At 35.8% G+C, this 25,169-nt stretch overlaps 1 protein-coding gene across 4 annotated transcripts in view; it reads left to right on the top strand.

Moving 5' to 3' along the window:
* The window catches only part of LOC149567030 (putative protein phosphatase 2C 60), a 197,620-nt gene that overhangs the window by 163,311 nt on the left and 9,140 nt on the right, over positions 1 to 25,169 (top strand). For 3 of the 4 annotated variants that reach the window (XM_089820253.1, XM_089820254.1, XM_089820255.1), the window contains exons 6-9: positions 9,683 to 9,808; positions 10,004 to 10,127; positions 10,632 to 10,708; positions 10,833 to 10,885. In XM_089820253.1, coding sequence (XP_089676379.1) covers positions 9,683 to 9,808; positions 10,004 to 10,127; positions 10,632 to 10,708; positions 10,833 to 10,885 — 380 coding nt within the window. Of the gene's footprint in view, positions 1 to 9,682; positions 9,809 to 10,003; positions 10,128 to 10,631; positions 10,709 to 10,832; positions 10,890 to 25,169 lie in introns of those variants that run through there. The other variant, XM_089820256.1, reaches the window with a different exon arrangement.

Below are 25,169 nucleotides of genomic sequence, written 5' to 3' on the forward strand. Positions count from 1 at the left end.
ATCTAAGGTGTCTGTGTGCAGTTTTGGGCACAGATACTATGTATAGTAAGTCACTGTGAGCATATGTGGAATCCAATGGCAGAGGTCTTGATGATAAATTGTTTAATATTGATAAGTTCATCTATTTATCATCGATATATTTTATTATGCATTAATAAAGTTAATTATAAAGTTGAATTTGATTATTTAACTTTATTAATGAATAGTCTATAGTTTGTGGGAAATATTTAATTAAATGCCCCCGTTTATTTTATAACACATTGAAAGCCTAAATAAAAGTTAGTGGGGATTTAAGTGAAGGAAAATCATGTTATATGGTAGAAAATATTATAGAAAAAGTAACGTTAAAGTAGGGGCCGAAAAAGCATCCGCAAGAAAATAGGTGTGAAAAGGCAAAAATCCCAAAGTTATAGGAAATGCAAAAAAAGTGATTTTATTTATCCCAAATGTCAAGATGAGTGAAAAAGATCTTAGAAAATGCTCTAAAAGAGATAGAAGTGCCCTCATTCAGCATGCATGGATGAATATATGAATTTGGTGAAACTGTGAGACTTTCTCTCAAGGGCTTGGAAGACGAAATCGCTGTATGCTAGCATTCTTCTCGATGGTGCAAGACATTGTCAGAAGTATTAGAGTACGAATTTGCAAGGTAAATCATATTGGTATATTCTTGAGTTGCTGAGAATTGAAGTGCCAAGCAAGGGTTCGATATTGGTAGTACATGTTAAAGATTGTGTTTAAAGAATTTTAAATGTGGCTGTGATTTATCTTCTCTAAGTATACACATCATATATTGCTGGTATTTTTTTGGAAATCCTTTTAGATTCTGCCAAAGGAAGGTTGTATTCAAATCTATTATGTCTGGAGAAGGCCGTACAGGTTGGGACTGATTATATATGCTCAAGATCTAGCTGTATCAAACCATAGTGCAGCTACAGCAGGGTGACAGGGTCTGAAATCATCAGAGTTAGACGAATACATGATTGGTGGATTGAAGGGTGGTGTTGTATATGCTTAAGGGAAGCAGCTGGGTCTGGAATTAAGCTAATAATGCTGTCATAGCCTGGTCTGTTAATACAAGATTACATAAGAAAGCAAGTACCAGGATGTGTGTGTGTGTACACACACACACACACACACACACACACACAGAGTAATCTGAAATTGCTGTTAGTTATTCCAATCCTGATTGCACAATTCTGAAATCTTAATATTTGTTAATGAAATAGTGAATGCAGTGGCAAAATTTTGACATTACTTTGTGGTGCCAATATCATATTTAATCTATTCAAGCAAGTATAACTTCCAAACAATCCAGAGAAATTCTAGAAACTTATTGTTCAGCTTGTAAGCAATCTGTTTAACGAAATTTCAATGAGCTGAAAGTGATTAATGAAATCCCAGAATAGGGCAACCTATTACATTTTCTTAGCCAAAGGATCTTAATGAGAAGCAACAAAAATGGGTAAGCAAGCTGCAAGCTTTGGATTTTGACATAGAATATGCCAATGTTAAGAAAAACTAGTGGCTGATGCTTTGTCAAGAAAGGCACATTTGACTTCTATGATAGAAATAATAGCAGATTGGAAAGAACAAATTCTTGCAGAATATGCTAAAAATCAATTTTCTACTTATACTTTGAATGATACCTTATGGGATGATATGTATGAAGTGGTGAATGAGAAAATCCTATATATGGGAAGAAATTTCTTGGGTACTTGAATCTAATGTGAAAGAGAAGGTTTTGAGAACTTTTCACGATGCTCCCTTCGATGGTTTATTGTCAATTATATCTCAGCCCATTGGCATTGAAGAAGCTGACATTATTGAGCATTTTGGTGGGAGTCAAGCTTCTATTAGTGGCTTGGATTGCACTCAGTAGGCTGAAGAAGTGTTGATAAAGCTGGCTTTACTGCTTGTGTAATAACCTTGGCCTGGTTATGGCTAAATCAAACAACAATTTTCTTTCAAACTCTAAGGTTTGACATTTCGTCAAACACTTGTTTGACAACTTCGTTACTTCTGTTAATAATGCTGATTGGGATGTATTTGTTTCTCCATTTCAATTTTTTGCAAGGAATATTAATACAAATTATAAATGACAATGCCAAATAGATTTGCAAGAATTGAATTCACTAATCCTCACTTTATAACAGTTCATTCAACACATCAATGTAATTACAATCAGTATTCAATGCAAATTCTGATTGCTAACATAACCGATGGCAACTGGAAATTACAACATTCCAAATAGGGTTATGAAGAACCTGATTTGAAGCAAACTGTAAACTCTCATGCCAATGCAGCGTCCACTACCAATAAGACTGTCTTAACCCCCAGAATGCTGGTCTGTATGCTTGAATGTAGGCTCTCACAGTCCAAAAGTCAATGCCACCCCTATACGAACAATTTGCAGGCACCAGACTTCAAACCATAGCACATAGGAAATATTTGCAAGCCAATGGACATTAGTGCAGGTCTGAAATATATAATTGCAAACCCAAATATCAACTCACAGCCCTCAGAGATGAACTGCAAGGCCCATAAACCAGTTCGCAGCCACCAGGAAAACTCTCATAGAACCCAAATAATATCAAATGCTACCACAGGGAGGTAGACGGCAGCCACAGATATGCATAGGAATCTTCCAAATGAAATTGTAGGTAGGAACGATCAAAGACAGTCACATTTCCCGTCAGCCATGCAATGAAGTAATTGATCAATCTCCAATTTGCTTCTCAATTACAGTCGCTACAGCCAAGAAGCTACAAACCCAATTGATTTCTTCTGGCTATAGGAAGATAAATAATTCTCAGAATTATTTCCACAATACTTCAGCTGTGGAATCAAAGCACAACTCAGAACTAAAACTCTTTTACTTCAGCAAGGGCACAAAACCTTAGACTCAGAATTGTCACAAAGACAACAAGGCAAAGAGATAAACAAATAATCGGCTGCTTTACTCATCAAATTGACTCATATTTATAATCTCCAAATGGCACAAAGTTTCCCAAATGAACTTCACTTAAGAAGCTTTCCACACACAACATTAAAACATAATAAAGTGTTATTATAAACTAATTTATTAATTGCTTTTGGCTCTGAAAATGACCTTTTCCATCATAACTTCAAATTCTAACACGTAAGGTCAATGTTTCTTGTTCCCATGATTTAAAACTTTTCGTCCTGGTTCCAACAAGCTATTATATTGAGGTGACCAACCAACAACACTATCAAAAATAGCAACCTCAGCGTATTTATATAAATAATAATAATAATTCATCCGTCTTGTGAAAACAATTGAAGAGGTATCAGAGGTAAAATTTGACAACACTAAAGTGATCCTGATGATGAAAGATGATGAATGAATCTGATGGGGTGACTTACTAAAAATAGATGCTCCCTCCAAGATTCTTGGAGGTCAAACCGACAGCCTGATATAAAAAATGAGAGCATCTTCCAAATCCTCTAACTCAACTGAGCTAATTGGAACCAACAGATTGACTTACTATAAATAGTAAGTCCCTCAAAAGGAGCCAAAACATACCATAGGCTGCTGGAAAGCCTATAACCACACAATTGAGACCCTCAAATCCCACTATCAGCGCACATAGGGTCGTGATAGTGAACTGACCTAGCCAACTACAGGAACCTGCTAAAAATGTGGACATTACAGCTTGGGTTTCATAAAGAAGTATTGTTTAGGCTAGCACTACAATTTCTGCATTCTATTTGGCTTGATACAATATCATTTTATAATTGCATATATTTGAAATAGTTGTATGGGTGGAAGCACTATATTCTCTCACTTATCCCACTCCTAGACCTAGGTGATCAAAAGGTGTAGAAGATAACATATGTACATCTTTTACATTGCAAAAATAAAATTAAGTAGGGTGGGTTGCTACAAGCACTCCAATTGGACCCTTTGAACCAATTTCCTTAAGTATTATTGTTTATTTTATTTTATCTGCCATGTCCCCTCTTTAGCTCTGTCTAGCAGTGACATGAGACTTAGCCTATTATGGAGTCTCATAGGCTGGCAGTGATGATCAGGGACTTAGTCAGGGTTGTTAGTGCCCGGATTTGATATTATAAGCAATAGTTGATCGATTGAGAGCAGTTCCTTGATTTTAGGAGGCAATTCCTTGATTGTAGGAGGAAATTCCTACCTTTTAGGAGGTTGTGACATTTTCTAGAGTTGAGGTTCTATGAGATCACCCCCTGGTCTCAATTTCAGGAGATTTGGGCGTGTTCCCTATTTCTTAGGAGTATCCCTAGATTTTAGGGTGAGACCGCCAATTGGCCCAGGTTGTCCGATATCAGTCACAGGCAGGTGACGAACTCAGTTTCATGTTTTGGAGTTGTTTGGGTTGTTCCTTGGCTACTTGGGAAATATTTTAATATATTTAAATATTCTCCTAAGTTAACATTTTAATAATATAAATAAGGCTAAATTTTGAGCCAGTTTGGAGTAATAAGGAGTTTTTTGGGCTCCATTTGGATCGGTTTGCCTATGTGCGATAGCTCATTGGAAATAACTCAGTCTCTACTATTTGATTATCACTTACTGGGACCTATTTGATGCTTGGAGCTATTTGTCATTAATAAAGTAATGATTTCTTTCTATTCGGATGCCTTTATTGGGGAAATAATGTTATATTATAAAATTCAAATGAATTTCACTTTAGGGTTCTAATTGCCTTTGAGAGGGGATATAAGGAGAAGGCAACCTAAAGGTGAGCATCTTTATCATTTTGTCAACCTATTTTAGACGCCATTGCTTTGGAAGAGCATTCCTCACCTAGGACACAACCCAGTGCTGAGAGCAGATTTGTTGGGACATAGCCCTCAACAAGATCAGATTCGAAGGTTCTTATGCATACAGTTTGATCAAGGTAGAGGATCGATTTCTAGTATTGTAGTCACACTTTGTAGGCAGTGGATTTTTAGGGAAGGTGACCACTTCAATTCAGCTTGGAATTTCCTTACAGTAGCTCATGTGAGGAATTTTGGGGTGTTTAATTGCAGCAGATTGGAGTTGTTTTATTGCAGCAGCTTGGGCTTTATCATTTGAACTTGTTTGGCTATAGCTGGTTCCCATCTTCAGTTGGCGTCAATCTTGTTTGAAGTACATATGTATTAGGACTATTCTGAAATAAATCAGACTGATGGTACAGTTTTAGAATCATTTCGTGATTAGCATGTATTGCTGCATATGATTTCTATCACTTCTATTTTATCAGTTACTGTTATTTATTTATTGTCATACCTATAATCTGAAAAATACAAAAAGAAACAACATTCTTCTGCAACTTCTGTCTAGCTCTATAAGATAAAAAAAAATCTATAGGAAAATATAATTTATATAATTAAACATTATAGCAGCAACAGAGCAAAATATCCGTTTGGGATATTTCATTATCAATGTTTAAAATATTATTCCATTTTAATAATAGTACTATCTAAGTGGCCTCTTAAACTAAAACTTAGTAGGCCTACTTCAAAATAATAATAAAAGCTATTTCCCTTCCTTTGCCTTTTAGCTTAAGAGAAATCAGGATCAACTAGAGGTCTTCTCTTTTGCATTTTGTCTGAAAAAATGGACATTACAGGCCACCCTTCCAAGATTTGCTTGCCCTCAAGCATTGGGATGATCAAACAAAATCTTCTCAATCCATGGATCATGATGTGGCGCCTATAGAGCATGGATCACATGCTTGTCAAGTGAAGCAAAATGGACCAACAGGTGCAGCATCTCCCATGTGCTAGAGGAGAATGCAGGGCTTGTACTAGAGGGGATAAAGATTGCGAGGAGATCTTTTGAGTCGCTCCTTTTCCAAATGTTACTATACATAATCACCAATCTAGAAGAAGTGTGGCATACAATGCTTGTCATTGTGTTTCTTGTATTTGACTTTTGTAACATTTAGGATGTTTTGCTCCTGTTGTTGTATTTACTGAATGTGCTCAACAAATTTGGTAGCCTTGTCAACTTCTTTCTGAGCTAAAGGAGTTACAATTGAGGATATTGGCACCAAATAAGCTAAAGGAGTTACAATTGAGGATATTGGCACCAAATAAGCTAAGACAGTGCATTCTAATGGTTAAAATTCAAAGCAGATCTGAAAAAGATTGTGCATTGTAGAATTGTAAACAGATTTTTTTATAGTTGTGTTAGATGAAAGTTAGGATTTCATCCCATGGGCTTTGTTTCTCGAAGTTGCACATGTGAAAAAGGTGTTCTATCATCCTATTTACTATAAATGTTCAGGATCTCTGATAGAGATTCTAATTTCTCTTTATTTTAATCTAATAGATACTATCAGAATATCTATTATATTGATTTCAGACTGAATGTCTGATATACTTCTTCAATGAATGAGATCAGACTGCATATGATTTAATACTGTCTGATATAATGATCAGACCGAGAGGATTTACTTGTTATAGTAATCAGAAGTAATAAAGTGGAAAAGTGTTGACCTCCCGATGAAGACTGGAATATTGCCGATTGTGATTGATATTCAGTCCATTGGCAGAATCGGTATAAGTAAGAGGAGGAAAGAGTACATGCCCACATAGGGACATTACCCTACTACTCAGAATTAATAAACTGGAATAGTATTGACCTCCCGAAGAAGACTGGAATATTACCGATTGTGATTGATATTCAGTCCATCGGCAGAATTGGTATAAGTAAGAGGAGGAAAGAGTATATACGTGGCCAATGGCCACGTAGGGTCATGTCCCTACGTGGGCATGTAGTTAAGAAAGTCTGGATCATACTTAATTGATCATTTAGAATCAACCAACATTTGAATATAACATTGTACTTTATATAGATATGTGTGAGTGCATAAACATATATATCTGAATTTGATATAACGAATATTAATGACTTCTCTAACATATAAAATAATCATATTTGTGTGTGTGTGTGTGTGCGCGCGTGTGCGTGTGTGTGCATAAACATATATAGCTGAATTTGATATAATGAATATTAATGACTTCTCTAACATATAAAATAATCATATCTGTGTGTGTGTTTGTGTGTGTGGGTGCGTGTGTGCGTGCATATGTGTATGTATAGAGACAGTCATATATTGAAACACTTCTCCTGAAGCTATATATTTAACATTTTCAATATTTGTTTGTCAGCTATGGATGGAAGTATTTGCATTGATTAGTGGCCAAACTTCTTTCCAAAATTGATTCAAAATGCTACTCTCTCAATGAGAGGTGTTGGTGGATATCAATTCAATTTGAACCCATACAGTCTGAATATGCAAATGAGTTATTTCTAGAGCTGAAATGGACCTTTTGCAGAGAATAAGAAATACCATCTTAGAGAATTTATCTACCATATTACCTACATAGCCAACATCCCTTTGGAATAATGAAACAACCAAATAGAAATGTCCATGGGTATGGATTCCCAAGGATTTGTCAGATTTGGCAAAGGTGTTCATTTACCTTGTCTTTGTTAACCAGTTTGGCTATTGCATATTTTGTGAGAGTGGACATGCTTGGTGACGTCTGATTGTAGTTATGGCTAGTAGAAGCATTTTTCCCGTACTTTAAGGTCTTCTTAACTTCAAAGTCGCCTACAATCTTGTTGAAATGAGCTTTTTACGTTGTTTAGGACCAGTTAGGGATAACCTAGGGATTACTTCTACTATGCAACATCTATGATAAAATTCTTGAGAATTTCCTCATAGGTTACACATTGATGAAATAAATATGTTTGCCCATGTAATACTTCACTTATCTCTAATGGTACAGCATTACAAACAGTTGTATCTTGAAGTGGCCTGTTTTTACACTGTTGAGTGACACATTTCTCTAAACCCAAACCAAACCATTTGATGGTGTGTATGGTAGAGTATATGGCATCTGTGACATATTCAATTGGCAAACTGCTTAAAGGGAAATAAGGTTTTTTGACTTAAATTGCCAACCACGGAGTGCACCAGTTGTACATTGATCTAGGTTTGAGAATGGAACAAGCTCACTGGTTCCTTTGAGTTAATCTTTGAGGAAGAGGCAATGTTGACAGCATGACCATGGTATTAGGCTCTGCATCCGCTTGCTTGCTTTTCTTTGGTGCCATAGTAATATTACTAGTGGATTCCAGCTGTACAGATAGGGTTTTTCTATTATGGAACTCTTCAATTGAGTGACTAGTAATGTTGTAAATTAAGCAAAACTTGCCAGTCTTGGATTGTTCCTTCTGCTTATCAGGCAGTGTATCCTGTGATTGCTTTAGAGTTCCTTTTCCCTATTTATAACTTTAATGAATTCTAGGCTTAGCATTCTTTTTATGTGCTTTTTATGGAGACTTGGGCTCTTCTCTTGGCCTTCTGCTTGGCTTTAACCTGTGGTGAATCTGTAGGCTTCTCTGATGCTCGAGATTTGGTTGAAGTCCATGTCTAGTTGGATGTAAAGTCTCAAGCTCGACCTATACTTCAGAATGACACTCTGTACAGTCTCTTGAATGCTATTTGGAATCAGAAGTGTGGAAGATATTATGTATTTCTGTGAAAGATGATCTTGCTTTTCAGGTAGTAGTGCAAGTCTGTAGTTCCAAACTGGAAATAGATATTTTTCAGGGCCTTTACAAAACCATTGCAGGTGTTTAAAATTCAGATGCAATGTCCTTCCTCTACCTGTGTTCAAAAGACAAGGGATTTATTCTTCATGATATTTATACTTCAGACAGCTGCATCTGTTTAATTTGCAGCCGCTGTAAATATCAATATATGGACGGGCCAAAAGCAGAGCAAGGTGAGAAATTTCTTTAAGGAAAAACATTTGATGCACTCTTGAATAATAAGGCTGTATTCATCATTCTCTACAAAATCTGTAATGTACATTAAGAAAGGAGATGTATAGCTTTAGAGGAAAGGGTCTATCTTAAATGCCCACAATCTTATAATACCATAAAGAAACTGTTTAGGCATTTACAAAGACAAATGAATGTCAAAAAAATACTTACACTGAATAATCCTATCAAGACAGAACAGACTGCACAATGAGCTTCAATAACACAAGGTAAACACAGATGATTTGTCACTCACCTCTAATGGGTTCATCAATCTCTTGTCAGTGTTAGATGTGCCCATGTTATTGTGTAGAAGGGTTTTCTTTATTTCCAAATAACAATGTACACTTAATAATGCTATCTTCTAAGAGGTTTGCCTATTGGTATTCTCTGTTAAAAAGTATCTTTCATGCTCTTCAAGTTAAATCTCCATTTCCTCGAGCTTTACTTTTTTGCATTTGGTATGCTAGAAATGATTAGTCAACCTGGGCATGCATTTTCCTTGGATTATATCAACCTGAATTATCTGGGCTTGTAGGGGACACATCATTAATATGAAGATTTTTTTGCAAAAGATGTCAAGTTAAAGGAAATCTTTCTACTGTATGTAAATCAAGCATACCCTGAACTGGATGGTTGTAACTCATTTCTGCTCATAATGTTCACAGTTGTTTTCTTTGCTTAATTCTACAACTACATTTTGGGATCATGTCATTTCCCATTTTATTATCTCCTTGGTGAGTTGTATAAGTTAACTAGTGTAGCATACATATGATTGTTGTTGGCTCTATTCATTTAATATACTATCTTTTTTTTCACCTTGTTCAACCCATGTTACTAACCATTTTATTTAAATAGGGACCACATGCAGACTTTTCTGGGCCAAGTTCAGGAAGCACAGCATGTGTTGCGCTTATACGAGATGGTAAACTAATTGTTGCAAATGCTGGTGATTCTCGCTGTGTTCTTGCAAGGAAGGGTCAGGTATTTTACTAAGGGATATAGAAGTTATGTGATATTTAGTATTCTTGTTCACTTTCAGAAATGAAAATACTTATTCCTTGTTCTGTGAATCAATGTGGATTAAAATTTATTAGTTTTCCAGTTTTTGCTAATTTTTGCTTATGTTTCTATCTATTGGAGTTCTTATGAAGTATCATGATTTTGTCCATATGATAGGCTATTGAGTTGTCACAAGACCACAAGCCAGAACTTGAAAATGAAAGGGAGAGAATTCTTCGGGCAGGAGGCTTTATTCATGCAGGTCGCATCAACGGAAGTCTAAATTTGGCAAGAGCTATTGGTATGCTACAAGTCTTCTTGAACTGACAATGCTCTCAACTAGTTTAGGGACGAGAAGAATTTTAATGTCCTTTAGACCAAAATACTAAGAGCATTTTGTCTTGACTTAGATTGTTTTTGTTGCTATTGCATATCTTCTTGTCTTCTGTCTCCTTTATTTCATCACAAGTGCCTGTTTACGAAGCATCATTCTCAAAATTTTCAATGATGTGGCAGCCTGATTTCTCTATTTGGTGTCGTCTATCTACCTGAATCTGTTTTACTTTTTGGTTGTTTGATCATCTTCAACTGTGAAAGCTGTCTTAATGAAAATTTGAGATTAGCTGTCTGAAAATCAAGAATATTTACATATTTGGTGCAGATATTTGAGGTCATTGTGTGTGCATGATTTTGTTTTCATATTGGGATAGTTTTATTTTGGCCCAGAAGTGATTACAATATTACGAGTTGACCCCCAAAAGGTTGCATCAGTATATGTAAATTTCTATTTATTCATTTTCTACAGGAGACATGGAATTCAAACAAAATAAATTTCTCTCTGCAGACAAGCAAATTGTAACAGCTGATCCAGATATAAATACAGTATGTAAATTAGTCCATTTGAAATGCAATATACCAACTTTTTCTTAAGGTAATAATTAATTTGATTACTAGCTTTCATTATCACTGATAAACTCATAACTGGTTATTTTTTGTACTAATGTAGGTGGATCTGTGTGAGGATGACGAGTTCATTGTTTTGGCATGTGATGGAGTTTGGTAAGAATAATAGTTGACACCTTGACTATTTTTAAGATCAGGATATATTACAACTTGCTTAGTTCATCTCTTACAAAGTTGTTTGAGGAGATATAAGACCCATGAGGCAATATAATTCCCATGGTGGAGATTGTTAATGTTGCCAGTCTGGGTATGGGGTTCCATATGTGTTTTCCGGGAAAATATTTTAAATTTAGATTTTTTCATAAAAGCATATAAAAATCATAAACATAAACATATTTTAGCTTAAATATTTAAAAAAAATCATTTATATATTATTATATTTATAAATTAATAATATTAAGATTAGCTTTCAAAATATTATATTTATATATATAAACTTTATAGAGACCGACTATGTAATGATATGTATCTCACAATCAAGTGATCCAAAAACCTACACATTGAGTCCTATAGGTTTGAAGTAAAATTTTACAACATGAGTAATATTGAACCCACAAATTGGCCCCTATTCAGCATGAAAACGTAAATAATTACCGACTTATAAAGAAGTCAAGTCCACTCACTTCAATCAAATTGTTATCTTAAACACACTGCTCAAAATCACATATTTTATTGGAAAGATACAAGTAAAGAATATCAAACCTTAATAATACTTGTAGTTTTTTTCCTACAAATAGCATAGACAAGCTTGAGTATGTTATCCGAAGCCCAACCCAAGATTAGGCACATAAAACAAGTAGGTCAATAGTGGCCAATAAGATTACCATGGTTCACTCCATTCGATCCTATTGGCTGAATTTTATATTATTTTCAATATGATTTATCAATTTCCTTAACTTATTCATAACCATTCAATATCAATTTCAGTCTCAAACTAAAGCCTACTCAAGAGGGAAGGTCAAACAAGTTTAGGAACAACCCCAACCTTGGAGTTGTCTCTTGAACCCTTTACCTACAAACTTGAGGTATTGTGGGCATATTTCACCCAATGATTTCTTACTTGCCTACTTTCAAGTGGGATCAAAGTCACATGTAATTCTCCTTACAAGGTCTCTTTCAAGGAAGGAATACCTGGGTTCTTGCACCTAAGATTTCATAACCACTTTAGTATCATTACCTTGGGAGGGGGCGTGGGATAAGTAGAATGAACACTATAAAACTATACAAGGGTTTAAGATCAAGCAAGATAACAATTCACTAAATATCCAATCCTAAACAAACCACAAATGGCCAAATTTACTAACTAATTGCAAATCCCCATTTACAATTTCCTACCCAATTTGGTTCTACTTACTTATTCTCAACAATTAATATTCCTCGACAATATCCAAGGAAAACCGATATTGTCCTTCATTCACTAATTCTATATACTATGAAAATTTCATCCAAGGATGTTGAAATCTCAATTCAAACCTCACCATCCTTATTATTCTTGATCGAACATGAACATCCCAAAATTTCCTATAAGGCCAACTCATTAACTTAGAGGTTAGGTTGATTACCTAAAAAGAAAAATTGCTTTGTTTGCACAAACCAGACTCACCACTAGACCAAGATACTATGCCATAGTGGTGATATAAACATGAAGTTACATTATTGTTGTTGAAATTTGTAGCTGCGATAGAGATCTCTATCTCTGCTCTTATAAAGTGGAAATATGTTTGTTATGACTGTTTTGGTCACTTTCAGCTGAAAGAGACATTTGTGAGAATGTTTAAATTAATATTATATAAAAAACATGTGTCATATGTCATGTGAAGAGGCATGTATATGGAAATGTGAAGTGTTAATCTATGGAAATATGAAGTATGAAAGATGAAGTCTTATGCAATCTATTTATACAATTGCTTGGTATATTGTAATAAAAAAAAAAAGGTAAGCCTTGTACTATGAACATTTCTTGATCAATAAAAGGGATATTCTTGTTGGTGTGGTTGGGTTTTCCCTTCAAGTGGAAGGGTTTTCCCAGGATAAATTTTGTGTCTTTTGTGTATTGTTTATGCTCTTTTATTGCTGTTTTACCTATTTTTCTGGTTCAAATCATTAACATGGTATCAGAGCCTAGTTTTACAACATTAAAAGAAGTTTATGTCCATTCTTAATTCTCAGATTTTTTTCGTTGGCTCCAAAATGTTGTGTATTTAATTGCTAAGGAGATTTGATGGTTTGGGGTGGTCATTTCTTAAGCTGATATTGTTAGCTCTACTACTTTATTTCATATTGGGTTTCGTAGGCTGGTGAAATTTCTTTTTAAATTTTTGGTCTGTTGGGTTTGATCTAAAAATGGTTTATGTGGAGGGTCTTAGTTCTTAGTTGATCGCTTATAGCAGTTTAGCAAATTTTTTCTCTCATCATTTATTTGGCTCCACCAAGATTTCTTTTCCGCTTAAACTTTTGTCGATGTCTTCTCAGACGGTTGGGGATATCAGGGGCTCACTAAGTGTAATTGATAAATAGATCGGGAAAGAAAATCAAGTCATGAATGTAGCGGCAATAGTTTTTTCTTCATCCTTTACGTGGTTTTGTGAATTCGGTTGGTGAATGTGATAGATACTCCTACTTGGCGTATTGCTCTTTTGTTGCGATTGCGAGTTTTGATACTTGTTCTCGAGCTCATTGCTAGTATGCATAGGCTTCTTCTCTATTGAGATCAATTGGGATTGATATTGACCGCCTCCCTCTTTACGAGTTCTCACTGAATGCCTTTGCTCATCTCCTCCCCTCATGGCAGGAGTTGAATGAGCATGTCAGACTAGATATTTACAAACAATACATTGTCACTACCTGGACTAACTTGCCTGGTGGCTTACATCTGAGGATGACCTTCTATGCAGAGCACTTTTTGGAGATCTGTGATGGGATTATTGTTCGTCCTAGTTACCTATCTCAGTGTTGGTCTGATGTCCTACATATCTCCCTAGGGTCCTTCATTGTTGGTTCTCACCATCTTCGGGCTCAAACCGAATATCATATTGATAGTGGAGAGCGGATTTGTAAGCTTTGTACTTTAGATGAGATTGAGACGGAGACTCACTTTCTTTTTGGTTGCCCTTTCTATTATGAGGTCAGAGGGAGATTTCACTGTTTGTTTTGGGATTGTTTTTCTCTTTCGAATTTCTTCAGTTATTGTGACCAGCGGTGTCTTGCACTCTATCTTCAAGAGGCCACCCTGCTTTGTGATAGTACTCTAAAGTCACTGCTTCCTTAGTGTCATACATCTACTCATCTCATTACTACCTTTTTCACACCCTTATCTCCTTTATGTGGTGTGAAAAGGTCATCTAGTTCTACTAGTTCTTTTGGGCATTCCAGGTCTCTCAGACCCCGTACCGGCTTCTTGCATTGGCGACGCTCTTCTACGAGCTCACAGAGATAGATCAAAGCTTCTATCCATCCATAGTCGTATCCTTCTGTGACTGATTTCTTTTTGCCAGGAAAGGACTCATAGTCCTTGTCTTGGCCTCTCTCTTTGTATCTTTTCTTCTGCTTAGTTTTGTTGTACGCTTTTCTCAGACACCGTTTGGTGCTCCTACTATTGTCAGCTTTCTTGTTGTAATCCCCTAGTCCCATAGACCTTTTGGTGGTCTTTTGTTGGACACTAATATTATTATCTTATCTTATCTTACTTTATCTACTAATAAATTTGAATCTTTGCTCGCCTCTTTCTCATATGATGGTCACGTTAGTATTTGGCTCGAGAGAAGTCCGCAAAGGGAACAAATGGTTGTAGTTTCAAATCATCATCGGCTCGATGGCTCCATAGACAATCAAGTGACAAAGGGTGGCTTAGTTACCTATATAGGCACTTGCAATCTAAATTTCCTTAATAAAACGATTGCCTGCTCAAGATGAGGAGCTACATATATATCGCCTACATACCAAGGGAAAGTTATGCCAAAAATGGTTTTCATTTATGAAAAGAGCGCATCATGGAGGTGGATTGTGAGATTGTGTAGGGATTCAAAACAGTCTTTCTATATCTTTGTACTAATTTGTGGGGTGATACCTAGTGCCATCAACTATAGTGTCATGCAATTTACATCATCAGTAGTGAAAAGCTTGAAGCTCAACTAACCAAGAGGGCATCACAACAGTCCTAGGATACATGACAAAGAAGGGAAAAAGCTGAGTGTTGTCTCAAGAGAACATTTCATCAAGCTGTATTTTTCATAATTTGTGCTGGCATCGTGAAACACCGTTGGTATCATGTAACGGTAGATCTCTTACCTTTCCTCTTGCATTACAATAGTTGGGATGTCACTATGATTCTTTTCTACCATTCATGCCTCTTGATATATTGAGGCCTTTGATTGAAGACTATTTTGAATAGAAATTTCTCATCATAATCATTTGTGTCTTATATTTTAAATGGTAGGAGGGATTGTATATTATTCTATTCACAATATACTGTTGTTGCCAAGCTTGACTCTTCACGTTTGGCACCTCATCAAGTTTTGATGAAAACAAAGAGTTTATACTTGTTTGGGCTTCCAATAATCATCACCCTAGTTTATGATGGTAAATAACTATTTTGTGAGAGCTTTTCGATATGTGTTCTAATTCAATAGTAGCATCTCATAAAGGAGTCCAACCGAGATTCAAATTGAAACAAAAGCTACTGGAATGAAATAACGACAAGCTATCATTGATAGATAAGATTTACTTTTACATGTCATTTGCATTTGGTATTGTGTTTTGGTTATATATCCAGTTTGAGTGACATTATTATTAATATATTCTTAATAAGTTAGAACACTCAACTTTGCTTCTTCGGTGGCAGAAGACAGACGATTGCAGAATCAATATTTATTACATAGCATGACGCTCGATTAGCTTCCATAGGCAAAAGTTGTTCATATTTTTTTGGGCATGCCGAGAAATAAAGGAAGTGAAGCATTGAGCATCATTGGGGAACTTGATAAATGGGAGCTAGCTGAAGCTATGGCAACTATCAAGGCTTAGACTGCTGTAATTATGCACAACTAGGTTCATACCAAGAGCTCTCGAGTACTAAAGAATCCTTGAATTATAGGATTGGCAATTGTTTGCATGCATGGGGCTTTTGTGCAAAACATCGTCTTTAGACAGCAAGGATCACAGAGAACGATTGTTAGGCTCTTATTTGTCATAAGGTGTTCCTTCAGAACCTGTGAGTAAGATAATAGAGGCTCAAAAAAAAATCTCTTCCATGTGTATATTTCTGTGTGTATGTTTGTGTGCATGTTGAGATTAGATTTCAAAGAGGATGCAATGGGATAGTGAGAGATTATGCAATATTGTTTTCTGTCTTATACTAAACTGTTGGGACTTTATTGAAAAGGGAAGACCATATTTAGAGAAAGAGACTATTCAGCTTCAAAGGGAGATTACATGATAGAGGGAGATGTCCAATCCTTTGCAGGTTTATGCAATAGTCAACCATTTTATTGTGGTGACAAAAGCTGCCCCTATTGAGAGGGAGTCTCTGTGATTAAAGCTCTGCGTGTTGAGAGGGTCTCTATGATTAAAGCTATCCTTGCTAAGAGGGAGTCTCTATTAAGAGAAAATCTCAAGTACTAATGCATTATTCTCTAGGAGAACTCTAAGGTGAAAGCCCTCGTTCCACCCCCTACAAGTAGCTATAGTGGATCACCCTCTCTAAGTAGGCGTGGTGGAAATGCATTCTTCTTTGGGAGAATTTTGAGGTGAGTAGGTACGGTGGACCACCCTCTACGAGTAGGCGTGGTGGAAATGTATCCTTCTCTGGGAGAAGTTTTATAAGTCTTCGTTCTACCCTCTGCAAGAAGGCATGGTGAAAGTTATGTGTGTGACTCCATTATATATAAAGTAACTGTGGTAGATTATGTTATGTTGAGATAACATATGTCAATTTATCATCTTTGGTTGCAGCTATGTGTGCATGCCTGACCAAAGATCTCTCTCTTGCTTAAAGGGAGTGTTGAATTTCGTAGCTGTGATAGAGATCTCTATCTCTGCTCTTATAAAGTGGAAATATGTTTGTTATGATTGGTATGGTCACCTTCAGCTGAAAGAGACATTTGTGAGAATGTTTAAATTAATATTATATAAAAAACATGTGTCATATGCCATGCAAAGAGGCATGTGTATGGAAATGTGAAGGGTTAATGTATGGAAATATGACAGGTCTTAGTTTTGGGACTTAAAGAGACCTTCGTGTGTAAGACGAAGAGTCTTGTGCAATCTATTTATACGATTGCTTGGTATAGTGTAATAAAAAAAAGTGTAAGCCTTGTATTATGAACATTTCTTGATCAATAGAAGGGATGTATTGTTGGTGTGGCTGGGTTTTTCCCTTAGAGTGGAAGGGTTTTCCCAAGATAAATTTTGTCTTTTGTGTATAGTTTATGCTCTTTTATTGCTGTTCTATCTATATTTATGGGTCAAATCATTAACAATTGTAACCATAGCCACTATACCGAAAAGTTATTTCTTGATGCAAAGCCATATAAGGTTTATTGGCTAGCTCAACAACACCCTTTAGGAACCATGTTATAAGGTCAAGGATCCCTAATTGCTATAATTTGTAATAACCCCTACCGGTTATAGCTCAAAGAAACTCCAATTCAAACTAAACTAGGTTTGACATTTTGTCAAACACTTGGCAAACAATCTCTAATGATACGTCTTCCTTGTAATTGAGTTTATTGCTTTGCATTTTAAAGCCATTAAATTTCAGAATATTGGAATTAATTTAGAAGTGTTAACTTTTTCAAAATAATACGACTCTCAATATTTCCAAAATTGTATTTGCCAATAGAAAATAACGGAATTTGATAATGTTTGCACAAAACTAAATTTAATTGCCAATAACAAAGGAACCTAATTTTTATTTGTCACACACAATGTTGGTATTCCAGCCAATCCTCCCATATGTCGGCCCGAAGAACAATCAAACCAACACAAATGTCAACCACAGGTCATCACAATTACAACTTCCGCCCTTGTTAGATTGAAAGATGACCCCAATAAATGAATATGCAGCCTCTAGTATGGTGATCGTAGGGTATATAGACTAACCACAGGCAAAGAAAGAAAAACGCAGGAGCAGCAAATGATATCGCAGGCCACCAAAATGATGGTAATTTCGATCTGCAAATCTGCAGGCACAAATATATTGGCGTCCAAACTTCTCACTAAAACTCATAACCTCTAGACTCTATGTGGCTTCCAATGTGATCACTGAATTCTTAATTGCACAAATCACACTTCAGCATAATTTGCATACACCAAACTCAGAATTATCAGAATTATAACTCCAATCTCCGAGTCACAAATAATCACAGTAAGGAGATTTAACCAATGAAACCACTATTCCAAAGCAATGACTTCAAACAATCTTTAAAAACTCAAAAAGACTTATATTTCAGCAAGGGCACACAATTCAGAATTATCACAAAGACAACACAACAAAGAGATAAACAAATAATTGGATGCCTTTTTCCATCAAATGGCCTAATATTTATAATTTCCAAATGGCACAAGTTTCCCAAATGAACTTCACTTAAGAAGCTTCCTCCACAACACATTAAAATATAATAAAGTACCACTATAATATAATTTATTAATTGCTTTTGGCTCCAAAAATGACCTTTTTCACCGTAACATAATATTTTGACACACAAGGCCATTGTGTCTTGTGCCCATGATTTAAAACTTTTCATCCCGGTTCCAATGAGCTATGATATTGAGATGACCAACATATAGCACCAACAAAAATAGCAACCTCGACGTATTTAGATGGATAATAATAATAATTCACCTGTAATGTGAAAACAACTGAAGAAGCATCAAAATCAAATTTTGACAACATCAGAGTGATCTTGATGAAGAAAGATAATGAATGAACTTGATAGGGTGACTTACTATAAATAGACACTTCAATATTCTTGGAGCTTGAACCAGAAGCCTGAAATAAAAATTAAGAGCATCACTCAACTCCTCTAACTCAATTGAGCTCATCGGAACCAACAACTTGACTAACTATAAATAGTAAGTTCCTCAAATGGAGCCAAAACACACCATAGGCAGCTGAAAAGCCTATAACCCCATAACTGAGACCCTCAAATCCCACTGTCAGCTCAGAAGGGTTGTGATGGTGAACTGACCAAGCCAACTGCAGGACCCTGCTAAAAATGGGACATTACATAATTAAACATATAATTATAATATTATTTACCCATTACTCTACATTCACAACCCATTCACAAGGGATGTATTAATAACAGCGCATAGAAGGTAATAATATTATAGCATGTCTACATCTCATACTAATTTATAGATTATTCAAATAACAAGTATTTTAATCCAAAAGCCAACAAAATGCAACCATGAAACCCACAACACTCTTATGAATTAGAGTACTTTGCAGTCTCATGAATTAGAATACTTTGTTTTGACTATCATTTCACTTACTTAAACTAGACAGTCACTTTACAAATCTCTACTGGGTCATAACCACTACTCGCCAACCAAACAAATTAGTGTCAAATGTTTTAAGTTCAATTTCTTGTTATAGCAGAATAAGATCAGATTTTAACCTTCTTGTTATCAACCTGATATTGGATGTGATGGTGTACATACTAATATTTACAACAATATAGCATCAAGGGTTTCAATAGGTAAATGGAATTAGAAAAATCAATTAAACACCATCAGCATAGGATGGAGAGGAACAACTTCTTAACAACATAAATGTCAATTTACAGCAAGTTACATGGATTCTACCATAAATGACCGTAGCCTATTATAGGTATTTTAGTATAATAGTTGATTTCCGCCCATGCTCATAATTCCTCACTAATTATACTTTATGGCTTCCCATACCCTTTTCCCAAGCTTCTATTCGAATATAGCTAGGTTGAATGTTGTTTGCTTTAATTATGCCTTCCAACAAGCATATATTTACATACTTTCCACCATGTCAGTTCTTGAAGCATTTAGTCAAACAGTTTATGTGCCTGGTTTATGCTTCTCATTTTTGCTTTCAGGTTTATACATGTGGAAGGAGAGAGAGAAGGAAACTGTTTTTTATTAGTTGCAATGTTACTAAAATTTCTTCCTTTCATTTGTAATTTCTTTGATTAAAATTATACCCACATGTCACATAGCCAGATCTGGGATAACAAATGCTATGTTTGCCAGAAGTTTTTTTTTGAATTGATAGGTTGATATTGCCAAAGGGACCACATCCAATAATACAAATTTAATGAATATGCTTCAAACCCATGTATGGGGAGCACAAAAACAAAAGAATCCGAGTACCGAATCCAGAGAGAACTCAGAGAAAGAAGGCACTAGGTAATCAGAAGACTAGACCAGCAGCCAATGAAATGCGAAAAAGGCACCTGTCTAAGGTAAAGATGTATCTAGCCTTTTCTTCTTTCCACATGCTACTACTAAGGAGTGCATCCATTGTTCATTGGGTACCTTTGTTCACAACATCTCTACCCTCAGACTAGAGCTTCTTAGCTTCAGATTTCCACCCTTTCTTCTTTTTGGGAATTTTTGGTTTGTTAATGTTGTAGCTTTAGTCTGATTGAATTTACCTAGAGATAATCCTTCTATGGTTATCGGTTAATCATCAATTAGACAAATCCTCATATATGGTCACCATCGAATAATCAATAGGTTGAGGTGGGTCGGGAAGAGTGGTTCATCAGAAGCATGTTACGTATAGAATCGCCATGAGGCGAGGGGGCAACCTGCCAATCTATACATAACATATGTGTGTGTGTGTGTAGATATGTTATATATTAATGTTAATATCATTTGATTGATGATTAATTTATAAATTACCATAGAGACATGTCTCTTCTATGCATATTTATATAACATTGAATCGGCATTTGGAACACACAAAAATCATGGCAGTGTTATCACATTTGTAGAAAACGATCCTGCAAACTTAACATGGTTTGGAAATGCCACTAGCCATTTGGGGAATTATACACTTTTTATAGGGATGATCGCATCATCTTCATGGCATTCTGCCACTAAATCATCAATGACCAAATAAGCACCATCAAAGTCATTTCCATTCGCCTCAATAATTGGAGATTGTTCCAAAGGAACAATAGGTTGCAAAGAGGGAGAGAGCCCTAGAGAAACATTTAAGGGGCCAAAGGGAAGCTTAAAACAAATGAATGTATTAGTAATATCATAGTTTAAAAACTCGGTATTGGCAATATCTCGGCCGGCCCAATATTTTTGAAAAACTCGGAATCGGGAAAAATTTGGCGAAAAATTCAGCAATAAATCGACACTTTTATCAAACATTTGAAAATATAAAATTTCTTAAAATATTCTTTAAAATGCATACATACACACACCAAATTTGTAAAATATATAATAATTTGAGATATCCACCATATGGTTAATTATTGTTTAACTTTAATACATAGCAAGTGGAACTTAGCAAATTAATACCGGTAGTCCTAATGTTAGCTACTTATTATTTACATTTAAAATTTAAATATAAATATATTTTAATTTTATATATAGATATTTATTTTATGAAAATATATTAAATATTCATGTAAATATATTTCAAATAAGAACTAACTATATGAATCTATGTGTTAGACAATTCAAAAAATATGTATATTGTTAGTCTATTGGTAAAAGAAGAGCCTTTGTAAAATTTATTATAAAACTCTTTAGCAATACTAGTATAAGAGTTTTAAAATAATTTAAAAAAACTAAACACAAACTTTATAATAAAAAAAACTAAAGAGAATTTCTAATTTTACCATAATTTATAAAATCATTCATTAGCAAAAACAAATTAAACATAACTCGATGCCAAAATTAGAAAAGGATTATACGTTCAAATTAAAAAATTGATTACATGAAAGAAATTAAGCATAGACGCCAGCTGCCACATGCTACGCAACTTCCCTCGATGTTCTTCCGTTGAATTTGGTACCCACGATTCCTCCATTTTATTATTTTCTAAGGCGGAACACATTCGAAAACAGCAATGGCGATGGAGTGCAGAGCCATAAACGATTCAAGTTTGAAACCCTTAATGTTGAAGGAGGTAATGCCGTTGGGCATGATTACCAGTCTACATAAATCAATGGCGTCGACCAGGGAAGTCTTCGGTCTGTGTAAGCACTGTCGTCGGCAGAAATAAAACGTGTTTGTGTTTCCGTTTGCCGAAGTTTAACAGCCAAATCCGCGAGATTTTTGGGAAAAAAAATGCAGCGATATTATGAAAAATGCGCCACCGATATCTACTGCGTTTTAATCGGCTGCCCATCTGACCTGCGATATATCGCGATTTTGGCATTATACCGCCGTTTTTTTCAACTGAGTAATATCCTATGCTCCACGGAGTTTTTGAGACAAGGATGTTTTATGGGACAGGGACGTGTTTCCAGTACAAGTACGATTCAAAGCCAAAATTTTGGGGATGGAAGCTCAGGGGACGGCAATTAAAAACATAGGGGACTTTTTTTATATAGAGAGACAAAATTCAAATATGCATATTATAACATTGATAAACCATTCGTTGTAGACATTTTAGAAGGTCAATACATGGAATATTATCAAATGGCAAATGCTCAGTACTTCCATTATAACAATATCACATACATATATAGCAAAAATCAATGCCTAAAGGCTCCAAGTATCATCCATGAAATCATAATGAAATAAAGAGAAGTCCAACTAAAATAGTCAATAAATACTAAATGCAATCTTTCCTCACAATTGTTGTTGCTCTATGTTTATTTTCTTCCTCTTAGCAAGTATGTCAAAACTAAAAATGAGTAGAAGAGTTAGTGTTTTAGAGTTTTAATGGACCAAATATGATTTGCATATTTTCATTACTTTAAGACAAGTAGGGGCCCGTGCGGACAGCAAGAAAATTTAAAAACTGGTTTTTTCGGGGTGTTCTGCCTTTATCAAATTGGCTGTGAAAAAGGGGATGGCCAACAGTTTCGGGGATGGATAGGGGACGGCAAAACTGTCCCCAGTATTGCTAGTCGTCCCCAAGTTTCCTTCCAAAACAGATTTGTTGTTATGGGGACGTTTCCAAATTTTCCAAAAAGGGGACGACTCAGGGAATGGCAAAACTTTATCCCCGTTTGGTCCTCGGAACGGGTATGACCCCAAAACCATAGGGGACGCATCCCCGTGGAACATTTATAATATCAAGAAGAGGCTCAAGATACTTCTGAGCAAAAAAGAATTTCCCATTGTTATGCCATAAAAAATAAGCGTCAAGATTGCCAAACTTCTTAGCCCATTTTTTAAAATTTCAAGTCCTTGTGGTACCTAATCTTGGTGATCAACAACACACAATCTTATGGCCTATCTTGTTGCAATGGAAGCATCTAACTAGGAGGTTGTCGTAGTTGAAAAATTAGGTCTAAGTGCCTCAAGAAGAGTGGATCAAAATAGTATGTTGAATCAGTTTGGAGATATCAATAATAGCACAACTCTGGTGAATCTACTAATTGGGGCAGCAAAAGAGGGTTCGAGTTTCCCAAAGGACCCAATTTTCTCATTGAAATCCTTAATGTGATCTATCACACGCATGATCAATGGGAGATTGTACAATCTGATCCAGATAGCATCAGGGTCATAAAAAGGAGAGCATGATGAAATGAAAAGACTGGCCTGATTAAAAAACCAGGGACCATTTTGTTGAACGAATTCGCAGTCCTCCACAGAAGCAAAATGGAGTAAGAAAATTCCAGTCAAGAATATCAATATCAGGAGGTGCTAGATTGTTTAACTAACCTTCATCAAGTGAGATAACTTGTCAACTGGAGGTCGATTACTCACTCTGAACTAGAAGTGAGCGGATTCTAATCTCAATGGAAGCACGATCAATGCATTCATTCAAAATGTTAATCTCAGCGAGATCAGTAACCAATCACACCTAACAGTCGCCCAACAAGCATAAAACAACCAAGAGTGTGGTGTTACAGTTTGATCCAACATAGGCAGAGCAACGGGTGTAGGGTTTTCGATCGTTTGAGATTTGCTAGAAAAAATGCATGTATGGTGGGGATTGGCACGATTCTTGTGTCCATCAATGAAGAAGGGAACCTATTGTGGAAGAGAGAGATGAACCAGATTTGCAGCATGAGGTTTTGAATCTAAAGGATCGACGAATTGAGTGAGTTAATTCAAAGGAGAATATGAACTAGCAGCACAAGGCACACTTAATCATTTAGACAAACCCCAAATCAATAAACACAATGCAATGAAAAGATTAATAGACTGCATTGAGAAGACAAAGTGGCATCATTGGAATAGGAAGAGTAAAATCAACCTTATATCTAGAAGAATGTGTAAAGACCTAAGTAAGAAAAACAAATAAGAAAAGAACTGTGATATAAAAGAGTGGGGTGGGCTGTGAACAAGGAAAGGACTATGGCTGCATAGTGAAAGGAAACTACTCAGTAATTGTGAGGCCAAGTGAGAGGTCATAAGTTGCAGCCAATAATGTGCAGAGTAGAGTTGGAGAGTAAGAACAAAGAGGACAATGTAATAGTAGAAGCAGAGCACATTTATTTGTGAGTAGATTCAAGGATGCCATCTGTAGGCCAAGAATTGTAGAAAGTGTTTGTATTTGAATGAATAAAATTGTGAGTTAATGTTGTTGTTTACAATCTTGTTGTGAATTCTATGTTTGTGGGAGTAAGGATTTTTCATCCTGGATCAATTGGTATCAGAGCTGTTGGTCTTGAGCATGCAGACAAAGCATTGAACATAAGGTAGTCGAGTGCTAGGACTTGTGGGTGTTGAGTAGAGTTGTGCAAACCGATCACTAACCATGAGGTAGTTTGTGCATGAAAGTGAGAAGCAGTTGTGGAGAGCTCAAAAGAATGGTTGCAGGCGTGTGAAGTCCCGATTGATTAAAAGCTAGAGCCACATAGGGTGAGATGAAAATTTGTAGAGTGATTGCAGCAGGCAAGAGAATGAATCCAAGAAAGAGGATGAGGTGGATCATGAGAAGGTTCGTGTTGATATCATTCCTAGAATGATATTGGGAAGAGAGTTATGGGATGTGGAAAAATTCCAATGATGAAAAATAATTGCAGCTGGAAGACGAGAGAAGAGAGAGAAGACCACACGAATGAAGAGGAAAGAGAGGAGTAAATGATCAAAATAGACCATTAGTTTGCAAGTGAAAGCCAAGAACTTGATGAAATTAAAAGTACCTCACAGGTTGAGGTGGTAGAAGAGGCAAAAGTTCAAGAGAAAGAGGCTTTATAGAATTTTTTCAAAAACTTCATGAGTATGGTACATTTTTTGTGACAAGTGAAGGTGTACTTGAGGAAGT

The sequence above is a fragment of the Cupressus sempervirens genome, chromosome 3 (genome assembly GCF_028749045.1).
Source record: "Cupressus sempervirens isolate cs-2001-9-10 chromosome 3, ASM2874904v1, whole genome shotgun sequence".
Classification (NCBI taxonomy): Eukaryota; Viridiplantae; Streptophyta; class Pinopsida; order Cupressales; family Cupressaceae; genus Cupressus; species Cupressus sempervirens.